We start from the raw sequence: 13,376 nt of genomic DNA, 5'->3' as shown, positions 1-13,376 counted from the left end.
TTTTAAACAAAAAAGAATTCCTGATAAAACGAGACTGGACTGAATTTTTTGATTGCTTCTATCAGTAGAACTTGAAAAGTTATAGGTTCCAGAGTGTTACAGCACAGTAACAGACCAATTGCCCAACAGGTTCATGACAGTGTTTATTCTTCACATGAGTCTCCTTTCGCCCTCTTCCTTTAACCCTACCAGTGACGCTTTCAATTCCTTTCTCTCCTTGTACTTATCTAGCTTCTCCTTGAGTCTGTCTGTGCAGTTGATCTCAGGTACTCCTTGTGATAGAGCAGTCCAAGTTCTAAACTATTCTCTGGGTAAGGAGGTTTATCCCGATGTGTTTTTGCGATTTATAGGTCACCATCTTACATTTATGTCCGGAGACAAGATCTGCTTTTACCCTATCAAAGATTGTCAGAATCAGTTCTGTAGTCTTCCTTTTCCTACGAAAAGATGCCCAACTATTTGTGTTAAGATGTGTAGATGCACTTATGAGCATTGTTTATCCATCTGTTAATCAAATGTTGAGGATGCACACTAACTTTAATAAATAGAATTAAATTCTAACATTTTTCTTTATGTACTGCATTGAATGCATATTGTTGTAATTTTGAAGATTGCTATTATCGTGCACCATCTCAAAAGCCTCGCCTGGAATCCTTGTATATTTCTACCCTTTCTCAAACTGCCCTTTCCTTTCCAAGTCCTTGGGCACATCACTGTCATGGCTGCTTTTCTTGCAACCTTGCTGATCAGATATTTATCTCCACTAGTACTGCACTACTTTGTAATCAAACAAAAGCAAAACTTTTCGGTCTAATTTTTAGCTCCACCGAAAATACTCGCCTGTTGGAAGACAATCGGCAGAGTTTGGGTTTCGTGGAGACAGGGTGCAATCGGCTGTTCAGACTGAGCCAGAAGAAGTTAGGTTATATGATATCAAGCATGTTCCAGCACTTATGTTTGAGCATGGACCAAAAGAGACAAGAAATAGGTAGAGAGAGAATCATCTCCTCTACAGTTTCTTTTGCAGTGTGCAGATGGCAAGCTCCTGTAATACTATCAATTGTTAACTATCTTATACTTTTGGAAAAATGCCTGAAGAACGTTTAGTTCTGAAAAGATCTGACAATAAGACTAAGTTAATATGTCATAAACTTTTTGCTCTTTTTTTCCACTCAGGGTAATTGAATGCCAAGGACTTCCTCTTGTAAGTGGACAAAGTGGTGATCCCTATGCCTCTGTTTCTCTGGTCGGCCCTTCTAGGTACAGTGTTGTTTCTAAAATTATATTCTAAAGTTGCAATGAGAAATTATGTTGTGTCTGCACATAGGTAAATGCAATTGCATTACTCTGAACTGGGAAAAGAGCTTCAAAGGAAAAGTTGCCCATTTGCTGCCCAAAAGAAGTTTTTGATGCAGGTGTGGTTCCCTGTGACGCGATAAGATCTGGATTATTTTTCTTCCTGTATTGAATTTTTATTTTCATCTGGTGTGTGATGTGGGAAAGAGAAAACATTTACTTTGATGTAATTTTTCACAGTTGTGGTGAATTGAAAGTCTCACTGTATTTCAAATTAAGAGAACCATAGCGATCAGCTCAAATATTGAATAAGTTTTCATTTTGTTATTATTTGTTAAAGGATGTGGGCATTGCTGGCTCATTTATAGCCCCTTCCGCTACCCTTTTAGTTTGAAGCCTTTTCCACAGCTCTAGTTATGCAGTTCAACCACTGCAATTCAAGTGGAGCCTGTCCCATCAGAACATCTCCTTCCCCAGCACTGTTGCCAATGTTCCAGTGTTTCTCCTACACTGATCTTTGAGCCACACAAGAAATTGCAAACAGCACCCATTCGCACATTTTTTTTTTTTTTTGAAACCTTTAAACGCACAATTGGCTGGCAGCATGTGGGAACCTTTTTGAAGGGGCAACCAAACTGAGTCCATCTGGCCCTTGGACGTAGGAATGGATTAGGAAGCGATCAATGTGCCTCTCTGCTATTTTCCTGGCAGCCTGGTTCCGTGCTTTCATGCCTTCCATTACAGGGTCCATGAGCTTCAACCTTGGGTCTCATCAGGATACTTCATGAAATCTAGAAGTACCGACCCTGGAGTTTAATTTTAGGGCGTATTCCTTATTAAGACTTTAGTGTAAAAATGTCTCTATACTTGTTTTGTTAGGCTGGATCAAAAAAGGACCAAAGTAAAGAAGAAAACCAGCAACCCACAGTTTGATGAAACGTTCTATTTTGAAGTAAGTGGAAGAGGAGGCGGCATACATTCTTCTTCCTTTATTGATGGAATTAACAGCTATGAATGTATGTAACATCTGAATTGAGAGCACTATAACAGACTTTGAATAATTTCTAATGTGGTTCATTGAATCATTCCAGGTAACAAGGAATAGCAGTTACACTAGGAAATCTCATTTTCAAGTTGAAGAGGAAAATATTGAAAAACTGGAAATCAGGTAAATGAAGAACTGAATATGTACAAATGTAAGCTACCAGAAAGGTGCTGAAAAATGTAATCCAAATGGTTTGAATTGGAATTTGGAATGATCCGGTCCATTTCAGATTATAATTTGCTGTCAAAATAACAATGATGCCTGTGTTTGCCACCATTAATTCTGTAGCATATACAACAGCTTCAAATAAGGAACAACTACAGAGTTAAATACAAATATTTGTTGTCACCCAAGTTACGTTGTGAAAAACTTTACGGAACTGTATTTTGCTGTTAAGGATATGATGGAAGTTAGTAGCTGTCAGTCGTTCTGACAATGAAAGTGTAGAATCCCATTTCTTCTTTTTTTAGGAGATTTAAAATATGCCAAACCTTTTCAAAGAAGTTATTTTGTTGCTTTGCCTCATTTTTCTCTCAGGCCTATCTTACTTGGTACATGGAACTACGATGTTGTGGCCATTACAGAAACTTGGGTAACTCCGGGAGAGGAATGGTTGTTGGAAGTTCCAGGATTTAGATGCTTTAAAAGAAATAGGGAGGGTGGTAAAAGAGGCGGGGGGAGTGGCATTGCTAGTCAGGGCTAGTACAGCAGCTACTGAAAGGCAGTTTGAGAATGATATGTCTACAGAGTCAGTTTGGGTTGAGGTCCAGAACAAGAAAGGAGCAGTCGCTTTGTTGGGGGTTTTTTACAGACCCCCTAATAGTTGCAGAGAAGTAGAGGAGCGGATTGGGAGGCAGATACTGGAAAGGTGCAGAAGTCACAGGGTTGTAGTCATGGGTGACTTCAACTTTCCAAATATTGATTGGAAACATTTTAGTTCTAATAGTTTAGATGGAGTGGATTTTGTCCAGTGCGTTCAGGAAGGATTCCTGACACAATATGTAGATAGACCAACACGAGGAGAGGCCACTTTGGATTTGGTGCTTGGCAGTGAACCGGGCCAAGTTTTAGACCTGTTGGTAGGAGAGCATTTTGGCGGTAGCGATCATAACCCTGTTACTTTTACAATAGTCATGGAAAAGGATAGGTACATACAGCAGGGTAAGATTTATAATTGGGGGAAGGGCAATTACAATTCTGTTAGGCAAGAACTGGGTAACATAAAATGGGAACAGATGCTGTCAGGGAAGAGCACTATTGAAATGTGGAGATTGTTTAAGGAATGCATACTGCGTGTGCTCGATATGTTTGTCCTTGGCAGGCAGGGAGGATGTGGTCGAGTGAGGAAACCTTGGTTCTCAAGAGGTCGAACGACTGGTTAAGAGGAAAAAGAATGCTTATGTAAGGTTTAGGAAACAAGGAACGGGAAAGGCTCTCGAGGGATACAAGTTATCCAGGAAGGAGCTGAAAAAAGAGCTTAGGAGAGCTATAAGAGGGCATGAGAAAACCTTGGCAGATAGGATCAAGGAAAACTCCAAGGCTTTTTGTATGTACGTGGGGAATAAGAGAATGACCAGAGAAAGGGTAGGGCCGATCAAGGATTGTAAAGGGAATTTGTGCACGGAGCCTAAAGAGATAGGAGAGGTCCTTAATGAATACTTTCCTTCAGTATTCATAACTGAGAGGGACCTAGTTGTAGAGGAGGACAGTGTAAAACAGGCTGGTAGGCTAGAGGAGGTCGATGTTAGTAAGGAAGACGTGCGAGGAACTTGAAGATAGATAAGTCCCCCAGGCCTGATGGGATTTATCCAAGGATTCTATGGGAAGCGAGGGAAGAGATCGCAGGGCCTTTGGCGATGATCTTTTCGTCCTCACTGTCCACGGGTATGGTGCCGCAAGATTGGAGAGAGGCAAACGTCATTCCCTTGTTCAAAAAAGGGAATAGGGATAACCCCGGAAATTACAGGCCAGTTAGTCTTACATCAGTGGTGGGCAAATTATTGGAAAGGGGTCTGAGAGATAGGATTTATGATCACTTGGAAAGGCACAGTGTGATTCGTGATAGTCAGCATGGATTTGTGAGGGGTAGATCATGCCTCACAAACCTTATTGAATTCTTTGAAGAGGTGACCAAACACGTCGATGAAGGTAGAGCAGTGGATGTGGTATACATGGATTTAAGTAAGTCATTTGATAAGGTTCCCCATGGTAGGCTCATGGGATTGGGGGAAATGTGGCAGATTGGATTCAGAATTGGCTGACCCTTAAAAGACAAAGGGTGGTAGTGGACGGAAAATATTCAACATGGTGCTCAGTTACGAGTGGTGTACCACAAGGATCTGTCCTGGGTCCTCTTCTATTTGTGATTTTTGTAAATGATTTGGATGAAGGAGTGGAAGGGTGAATTAGCAAGTTCACGGACGATACAAAGGTGGGTCGCGTTGTGGACAGTGCGGAGAGCTGTTCTAGGTTACAAAGGGACATTGATAGGATGCAGAGCTGGGCTGAGAAGTGGCAGATGGAGTTTAACCCTGAAAAGTGTGAGGCGATTCATTTTGGAAGGACAAACTTGAAAGCAGAATACAGGGTTAACGGAAAGATTCTTGGCAGTGTGGAAGAGCAGAGGGATCTTGGGGTTCATGTTCACAGTTCCCTGAAAGCTGCCACCCAGGTGGATAGAGTTGTTAAGAAGGCGTATGGTGTGTTAGCTTTCATTAATAGAGGGATTGAGTTCAAGAGCCGTGAAGTTATGCGCCAGCTATACCAAAGCCTGGTTCGGCCACATCTGGAGTATTGTGTCCAGTTCTGGTCACCTCATTACAGGAAAGATGTGGAGGCATTGGAAAAGGTTGCAGAGGAGATTTACCAGGATGTTGCCTGGAATGGAGGGAAGATCTTACGAGGAAAGGTTGAGAGAACTAGGGCTTTTCTCTTTAGAACGACGAATGATGAGAGGTGACTTGATAGAGGTGTACAAAATGATCAGAGGTATAGATAGAGTAGACAGCCAGAGACTTTTTCCTAGGGTGGAGGTAGCTATTACGAGCGGGCATAGTTTTAAAGTGAAAGCAGGTAGATACAGGGCAGACGTCAGAGGTAGGTTGTTTATTCAGAGTGGTAGGGGCGTGGAATGCATTGCCAGAGAGGGTAGTGGAGTCGGCCTCATTAGGGGCATTTAAGCGGCTGTTAGATAGGCATGAGGGTGATAGTATAAGGTAGGGGTGGAGGTTAGATAGACCTTAGGATTAGGGTAAAAGTTTAGCACAACATCGTGGGCCAAAGGGCCTGTACTATGCTGTACTGTTCTATGATCTATGTTACTGTCCATCTTCTGATTGTCTTTCTGTGCCTGATCTGAAATTGAATTCCCCTCCTTCAATTCATCCTCTTCTCACTATTTAGTTTCCAGTCTGTAAGTCTCATTGGTTAAGGCCATATTCTATTTGACATCCTTTTCAGTAGATCCAAGATTCCCTGTTTTTGTTACTGTACTATTTTCATTTCCTACTTTCAGCATTAACAGTTAAAAGATTTTTGAACCGAAAAGGGGCGAGGACAGATTTTCTTAGTGACAGAAGTTGTTTGCATTGTTGCAGCAAAATCTGACACAATCTTTTAGACCAGGAAGTGGTGAAAACCTGAAACAGAAACAGAAATTGCGGCGAAACTCAACTTCATTCAAACTTGTGACTCTTCTGATGAAGAGTCACTGGACTTGAAATGTTTTCTCTGCTTTCTCAGATGCTGCCAGACCAGCTGAGTTTCACCATCAATTTCTGTTTTTGTTTCAGATCTCCAGCATCCACAATCCTTTATTATATTGGAACAATCACGAGTGAATAGCTTTTCACTAAGATCTTTGACTCTATAGAAGGACCCTAATGATCATTTGACGATAGTTAAAATTATTGCTGCAAGTAAAATGCTTCAAAATAATTCTTCAACAGAAGGTTCCATCCACTGCAGTGAGTTGGTGGGTTGGCAATGCTAAATTGCTCATAGTCTCCAGGGATGAGCAGTTTAGGTGGAATAGCCATGGCAAATGCAGCGATAGGATTGGGTTTGGGGGTGTTGGGTAGTAGGTGGGCCTGGCTGGGATACACTTTGGAGGGTTGGTGGACTTGATGGGCTGAGTGGCGTGTTTCCACACTGTAGAGATTCTATTAATATTCAACTAATGTTTCAGCAGTACTGTGTTGTGGTCTAATTTTTGGGAGGAATCCAGGCAATTAAAAAGGATAAATATATTTTGAAATTAGTTTGTTAGGGAAAGTTATCAATATTCGTCTTCTTTCTACTGCCCTTTTTCTGCTGTCGATTGGGGTCCACTGTCAGTGAGGTAAGATGATTGACTCAGTGATAAATATCTTGCATGTTGTGTTACTGTGGTGTATTTTTCAATAATTTTGGATGCTGTGTTTTTAACTGCATGCAAGAAGTTTGACTTTTTAATTTTTTTTGGTGAGTGGTATTTGATCCTTGGAATTCATATTACATAATTTGGCTGAGTTTTAATTTTAAGCAGAGCTCGCCAAATAACCATAATTTTGTAAATCTTGGCTTTTTTTTCTCCCGGCCTTCTGTCGCCCTGGAATGGTTTGGTGTGGTGTTCTTCTTTACACAGGAATTCATGAATCATTTTATGACAGTACCTCCTACAATGAGTTATTTCCAGAGTTTACTATCATGCAGCAAATATTTTATGCCAGCAACATATAGAAAACAGCGACAACAAGTTGAATACCTGGTTAGCATGTAACTTTGAGGACACAGGCAGTCCCCGATTTATGAATGTCTGACTTGAGTGCTCATATTTATGAACAATATTCCATAATAATTTTAAAGATTTGACGTGAACATTTTCTCATACTTCGGAACAGCTATTTTATACTAATACAGAATTATGTTCCAACTTGTGTGCAAATTGATTTAGACCGTACTCCAGAATGGAACCCATTCGTAACATGGGACTGCTTGCAGTTGGTTAAGTGCAGCATATTCAAGGTAATACAAGTAAGGCCCAACTGTCGCATTTAACCAGGAATTAATCCAGAGAGTATCTGAGCAGTATGACAAGTAACATACAATAATTCTTCCTCTAACCTCCCTGATAACAACCACAGTCTGCATTGTTTCACAGTTTCTATCCTGATAATATTAGACATCCACTCTTCTAGTCAACCCTTCCTTCATGCAGAACCACAGAAAATTAAATGGTATTAGAAGATTTTTTTTTTGCTCAATATTCCTACAGAGCGCAAAAAGACTTATTTATTTTAATGCTGAGTCTTGTATATACCAGTACCAATAGGGGTGGCATTTCCTTTACTTGAAGAACACTTAGTGAGCATCCATCAGCTTTTATGCTCTCTTTCTGATACTAGATTTACCTAACTTGTTGAATGCAATTTTGCCTAGTTATGTTTTGAGCCCTCAACCCCTGGGTTGATTCAGTTTAATAACTATCACATTGGTGTCCCCTATTCTGTATGCTGCAAATAATATTTAAGATTAGTTTGCCTGAGGCGTTTGGAAGTTGGTAGTAAGGGGGCTAGAGGGAACTTTATGTTCTGCATCTTTTCAGCATGTCAGAATCTTGTGATATACCCTCTAATATTTTTGAATGTTAATGTAAATGATCAAAATCAATATGTAGGAGATGAATAATAGAGTCTTAATTTGTTCACTGACGTAATTTGTTTCCGTGGCAAGTCTGTTATAACCGGGATATTGGGATCCAAACAAGTGAGATGATATTTTGTCGGACATTGCATGTAAAACTCCTTACCACCTCCTATTTCTCTAGTATAATGAAGATTTAAATAAAGCTTGACACTTTTTTTTTTAAAGCTTTGTAAGCCCAGCATTTAAGTAAATTTCTGATATACAGAATTGCATTATAACTGACCTCCACTGCATTTCAAAGCATGACAATGAAACTCAACACAAACTATTTTGGATTATACTCATTGTTTACCATTTGGTCTTGTGAATTATGTTTTGTATTCTCTGAATGAAAATCCAGATTTATCTGTATCAATCATGGAGATGTCCACGCTGCTAGGATGAAACTCAGCACAGCTGAAGAAAATCTATTATACCTCCATATGGCTCATTGATATAACAAGGAAAATGTGTGCCTCCAAACACTGTTGATCTTGGATCACTCATCATGCAAGGCACAGAGTCTACCAAGAAACTTAGCTTCGACTTAATAAGGTCATAGCGTCATGAAGTCACTTACAAGACTATAGAGTAGTTGCACTATCTTGATTGCAACAGAGATTTTTATGCTGGAAATCCTTATGTGGTCAGTGACAATGTATGACTGTGAAAGCTGGACCATAACATAGAGTGACTATTCTCGAATATGAGTATCTGAAATGAAGGAGTTTGGGCACTTCTTAGATGTGTCAAGGCATGAGGAAGTGTTGGATGTGGGCACGATTACAATGTTTAAAAGACAGTTGGATAAGTACATGAATAGGAAAGATTGAGGGATATGGGCCCGGAGCAGGCAAATGGGACTAGGATAGTTTGGTATTATGTTCAGCATGGACTGGTTGGACCAAAGGGTCTGTTTCTGTGCTGTATGACTCTGACAACCAATAGACAAATGAGTGAGTTCTTGAGGAAGCTTGTGTGAAGAGAAATTTGTTTGCTGCAGTGATATCAAGAAAGTTCGCTCACTTTGGGCATGTGATGTGAGGGATGGGGTGGTGTTTGGGGAAAGAAAAAAGCCTAATACCTCAAAAGCATGCACAAAGAGATCCAAGATGGCATGGATCAACAATATCGAAATCTAGACTGACCTTTCTGTGAAACAGGAGGTGAGGGCAGTAGAAAATGGAATTCAATGTTGAAAGATTGTTCATAGTGTGACCATCTGCAGATTGAGGATAGATGATAGACACAACACCATCGATGTCATAGCCCTTGCCAAAGTTGATTACTTTGAAAAACCCATTTTATTTTTAAATTTCATTTCTTCCTGAAATTAAATATTTTATGACTTTGTTTTGTTATATCCAGTAACAAATTTATTTGATTGAACATGAAAACCAAAATATCCAATAAGTAGGCAGTTGTTCACTTGAATGCTTAAAACTTGAATGAAGAGTCACAATTCTGAGTTACACTGAATGGAATGTTAATTTATTTAATACAATGTAGCAAACATGGTGGCATATTTGTTGACAACTGTCAAGGCAGTCATGCCCATTATTTGTCAGTTCTGTTGAAGGAAATGTGCTGTGTTGAGTCTCAACTTGACATTGTTCTGCATATTTATATGTAGTGCATATTTTGTAGCTTTTCCACGGATTTAATGCCACCTTAAATCATAGTGGGCATCTGACTTGGTTATTGGACTGAACGAAAATATCTGCCTTATAAATAGATCTAATAAATTTGTTCAATTCTGATGGTTATGTGATATAGAAAAAATATCAGCAGAGCTTAGTGATCTCTCTTTTTTGGCCAAGTGCTGACTGAAGTAGAGATTCTCATTGTGATTTCTAACACAGATTTTCTTTACAACCTTCTTTCTCAACTGGAAAATTTCAGATTTACTTAAAACCACCCAAACCTGGTAATGAAGCAGGCAGGACCATATTACTTCCGTTATGTAAGGCAAAAGTGGTGTATAACTGAAAGATGGGGCTAGCACCTCCGTTTTGGTGCTCTTAGCATTGTAAATCTCACTCCTTTCTTCTATTGCACATTTCACTTTAATGTGCTTAAACTTCAAATTAATATGTTTGTATAAATGCATCAAGCTGAATTGTTAAAATAACTAATCGTGTAAATAATGATGATAAGTATTTTAACTGTTTTAAATGTTGCTGAGTTCCAAATTCTATTTTCCTAAATGTTTTTCCACACCAGATGTTGGTGTATTGGCACCATTCTTTTGCAAGATACAATTTACCTCATTGGCCCTGAAGTCTAGATTGTAGCAAAATTGCCGTTAATTGAAAGAAACTGAATTGTCAATTAAGTTTTATTTATACTTAAGTTAATTACAGATGTGTTTGTAAAATCTTCTTTTTGGTTATAATTTCCGATTTCCTATGATTGCGTAGCCCTTTAATTCATGGTGAATCTTTGAAAAATTAGCTTTGTGTTTCAATTGTGGTATGTCATTAATGATTTTCTTTTTTATTAGCTACATACCTTTAATCTGATCTATAATCTAACAGCCTTTACAGATTAAAAGCTGTGAGCCAGAAGATGAAAGTCTTTCATATTGTGAGATTGACTGATTTTTATTTTCTTCAGAGTTGATCTGTGGAACAATGAAAACCTAGTGCAAGATATTTTCCTTGGTGAGATTAGAGTTCCTGTGAAAATTTTAAAGAATGACAACTGCCATCGGGCATGGTAAGAGTTCATATACAAACTCCTAATTTCCTTAAGGTAGATGAGATTTCATTCTTGTTGCAGTTAAAGGGATGTCTTATTGCTCCAAAAATCTCTTGTAATGACACATTTATAAATTTGTTTTGACAGGCCTTGTTTTCAAAATACAAGACCTTCCGTGCAATAACTTATGTTTTGACTTTAAATTCTCACTAAAGTGCATCCCTTTGATTTGAGTAACAGCATTAGAATGGCAAGAATTTTGGCAGCGTTGGCCAGGCCACCCTTAAATTTTTCCATAATTCTCAGCAACACTGGTGACCTGAGGAAGTGTTTTGATCAAAGGACTAAAAATCAGTTGGTTAACAGTGAGTACTGAGATGTGATTTGATATAAAGCAAACGCTATGCTTTATTTCTTGATGTACCCATCATTAGAATGAGGGAGAATTGATGAGATGAATCCTGTTACAAATAATTCAGTCTTAGTTTGCAGAAGACTATTTAAATTGCTGCTTTTTTTCTTTTCCACTCCTCCCTGGTCACTCTTAAAAGTGATAAGCAGACATCTATTAATATTTATAAACTTCAGTCTGCAAATGTAGAACACTAACATATTTTTAAATGCAGCAAACAGGATGCTGGAGAAATTCAGGTCTGGCAGCATCTGCCGAGAAAGAAACAGTTAATTACGTGTGGCTCTTCAGAACTAACATTTTTATCTTCATCCCTCCATCACATTAAAACTGACATTACTAGTGTTTTAGATCTGAACTTGAATGTCCGCTGACCTTCTCCGTACAGTACCTACATATTTGGCTGTGCCACTTAATGTCATTAAGTAGTCCTCCTTAGTATTGCAAAGAGAACAATTGATGGCACTCTCCTAATGTAATGTGTTTCAGATAGGATTTAGCTTTATTTCTTCTGCAGTGGAGCAAATTTGAAACAGTTGTTCACACGTGATATTTTTATTCCAAACAATTTCAGAAAATTGTTTTGTTTGTTTTATCCTACTTTTATGTCATATTTGCATTTTCCATAAAATATTTTTGCCTCATTGGCATCCACTGATACTGACACACCACATTAATTTGTATTGTGTTGGAGTCATTTAATATATTTGTCCCATTGCTTGCAAACGAGAATCAACTAAGAAAGTAATTGATTTTGTTTTTGCTTGAGGACTACAGGATGTTGGTTACTGTTTTTGGTAAATATAATCCAGTGTATTGCAACTCAACAGGAAGAAACTGTAATCTGATATTTGATTTACATGTTGTAACTGTATTGTCTCTCTTGCATCCTGTACTGAAATGAGAAACTGGGTCAGGATGACTGTTTTTCATCATATGCAACATGTCAATGTTACAACAACAGTTAGAGTACAAGAGAAACCAGATCAGAGCAAAGTATTGGAAGGACTAGGAGACAGTAAGGACTGCAGATGCTGAAAGCCAGAGTCAGTAAACATGGAGCTGGACAAACAGGTCAGACAGCATCAGAGGAGAGAAAAGTCAACATTTCGGGTTGAAACCCTTTTGTCAGGACTGGGGAAGGGGAGGAGAGCCCAGAAATAGAGTGTGGGAGCTGAGAAAGGTAGGTGGGATGGTGATAGTGGATGCAGGTAAAGGGTTATAGTGATTGGTCAGTGGGATGGGTGGAGCAGATAGGTGAGTAGGAAGATGGACAGGTTAGGTCAGGTCAGGGAGGCGGGACATGGGATTAGGCTGGGGTTGGGGGTGGTATTGAGGCTGGTGAAATCAATAGTTAGGCCCTTAGGCTGTAAGCTCCCAAGACGAAATATCAGGTATTGTTCCTCCTGTTTACGTTTGGCCTCCCGCTGACAGTGGAGGAGGCCAAAGCATGTTGCCAGGCAAGTGGAAGGGGGAATTAAAATGGATGGCAACCAGAAAGTCGGGTTGGTTGGTGCATGCAAAGTGCAGATGCTCTGTGAACCAGTCCCCGAGTCTGCTTTTGGTCTCCCAATCAGGAGCAACGGATGCCATAAATCAGGTTGGATGAGGTGCAAGTGAATCTCTGCCAAATGTGGAAGGATTGTTTGGAATCTTGGATGGAGGCGAGTGGGGAGGTGTAGGGGCAGGGGCTTCACTGCTTGCAGTTCCAGGGAGGGTACCGGGTGTGGTGGAGGGGTTGGTGGGGAATATAGAGCTGATGAGGGAGTCGCAAAGTGAGCGGTCCCTGCAGAAAGCGGATTGGGATGGGGAAGGAAATATCTTTTTGGTGGTGGGGTCCGGTTGTAGGTGACAAAAATGTCGGAGGATGATGCATTGGATTTTGGGGTTGGTGGGGTGGTACGTGAGGACTAAGGGGACTCTATTCTTATTGTTGGGGGGAGGGATTTTGAGGGCAGAAGTGTGGGAAATGGGGGTGATGTGGTTGAGTGCATCCTCAGTAACAGAGGATGGGAAACTACTGTCCCTACAATAGCAGGATGTTTCGAAAGCCCTAGAGTAGAATGCCTAAACCTGGGAGCAGATGAGGCGGAGGCAGAGGAATTAAGTGTGGGATAGCATTTTTACAGGAGGGTGGGTGAGAGGACGTGCAGTCGAGGTAGTTGTGGGAGACAGTGGGTTTGAAATGAATGTCAGTGGTGAGTCAGTTTCTGGAGATGGAGACGGACCGGTCCAGGAAGGGGAGGGAAGTGTCAGAAA

General features: G+C 39.9%; 1 protein-coding gene across 1 annotated transcript in view; it reads left to right on the top strand.

Annotated features, from left to right (window-relative positions):
- Positions 1-1,088: 1,088 nt before the first annotated feature.
- The window catches only part of LOC109936745 (ras GTPase-activating protein 2), a 75,122-nt gene continuing 62,834 nt past the window's right edge, over positions 1,089-13,376 (top strand). The window contains 5 exon segments of the mRNA XM_048604481.1: positions 1,089-1,172; positions 1,175-1,260; positions 2,176-2,248; positions 2,388-2,464; positions 10,622-10,723. Of these exon segments, the coding sequence (XP_048460438.1) occupies positions 1,089-1,172; positions 1,175-1,260; positions 2,176-2,248; positions 2,388-2,464; positions 10,622-10,723 (422 nt within the window).

The sequence above is a fragment of the Rhincodon typus genome, chromosome 13, assembly GCF_021869965.1.
Source record: "Rhincodon typus isolate 14 chromosome 13, sRhiTyp1.1, whole genome shotgun sequence".
Taxonomy (NCBI): domain Eukaryota; kingdom Metazoa; phylum Chordata; class Chondrichthyes; order Orectolobiformes; family Rhincodontidae; genus Rhincodon; species Rhincodon typus.
Note: the sequence above shows the minus strand (reverse complement) of the source record. Positions and strands in the feature narration are given on the sequence as shown.